This window comes from Myotis brandtii, unplaced genomic scaffold (assembly GCF_000412655.1).
Source record: "Myotis brandtii unplaced genomic scaffold, ASM41265v1 scaffold110, whole genome shotgun sequence".
NCBI lineage: Eukaryota > Metazoa > Chordata > Mammalia > Chiroptera > Vespertilionidae > Myotis > Myotis brandtii.
In genome coordinates this window covers 464,662-465,556 of record NW_005353753.1, presented here as the reverse complement: position 1 = coordinate 465,556, position 895 = coordinate 464,662, and the positions used below count along the sequence as shown (strand labels likewise).

Genomic DNA, 895 nt, shown 5'->3' with positions numbered 1-895 from the left:
CCCGCGGTCCCAGCCCGCGCACTCGTCCCCTCCCCGTCTCCGAGACGCTGCATGTCGGGTGCTGGTGTGTGCAAAGGTCCCGGTGCGGGGATTTGAGGGCAGGGATTTTTTAAAAGAGAAATCCCGTTGCTTGGTACATTTTGTACAGTGGCACTTAATGTCATGTTTCTGTCGCCCCTGCCTTCATGTCGGGCGCTTGCGATCAGAGTGGGGATCGGTGGGGCAGCACTCTCGACTTTGCTCCACTGTCGCTGTTAATGTCACGCCTCGGAAAGGCGATTTCTGCGTGTTCGGTGCGCGACACGGGTCCCAGCTGCGAGTTACATCTCCGTTTCTTCTTCTTTCCCCTCTCCTTTTTCGTCTCTCACTCTCTTTCCCGCAATGTGCTCCTGTGTTCTCCTCTCCCTACATCTGTTCTCCTCCCTACACTCTCGACCCTTCTCCTCCGTCCCCGGTCCCATCTCCAACTCGTCCCCATTCCGTTTTTCCCGGTCTCCACTATCCCCGCCCCTGTTGTTGTTATTTTGGTTGCTTTGTGTTTGTTCTTTGCTTGTTGTGCCTTCTGGTTTGTGTGTGGTTTTGTTTTGTTTTGTTTTGTGTTTTGCTTTTTTGGTTTTGTGGTTTTTTTGGTTTGGTTTGTGTCGCCTGCAGCTGCAGAGCAACCTCTTCGCCAGCCTCGACGAAACGCTGCTGGCGCGGGCCGAGGCGCTGGCGGCTGTGGACATCGCCGTGTCCCAGGGCAAGAGCCACCCGTTCAAGCCGGACGCCACGTACCACACGATGAACAGCGTGCCATGCACGTCCACGTCCACCGTGCCGCTGGCGCACCACCACCACCACCACCACCACCACCAGGCGCTCGAGCCCGGGGACCTGCTGGACCACAGCTCCTCCC

At 57.5% G+C, this 895-nt stretch overlaps 1 protein-coding gene across 1 annotated transcript in view; it reads left to right on the top strand.

Moving 5' to 3' along the window:
* Window positions 1–133: 133 nt before the first annotated feature.
* The window catches only part of POU4F1 (POU class 4 homeobox 1), a 1,763-nt gene continuing 1,001 nt past the window's right edge, over window positions 134–895 (top strand). The window contains exon 1 of the mRNA XM_014543817.1: window positions 134–894. Coding sequence (XP_014399303.1) covers window positions 382–894 — 513 coding nt within the window. The 5' untranslated portion in view covers window positions 134–381. The remainder of the gene's footprint in view (window position 895) is intronic.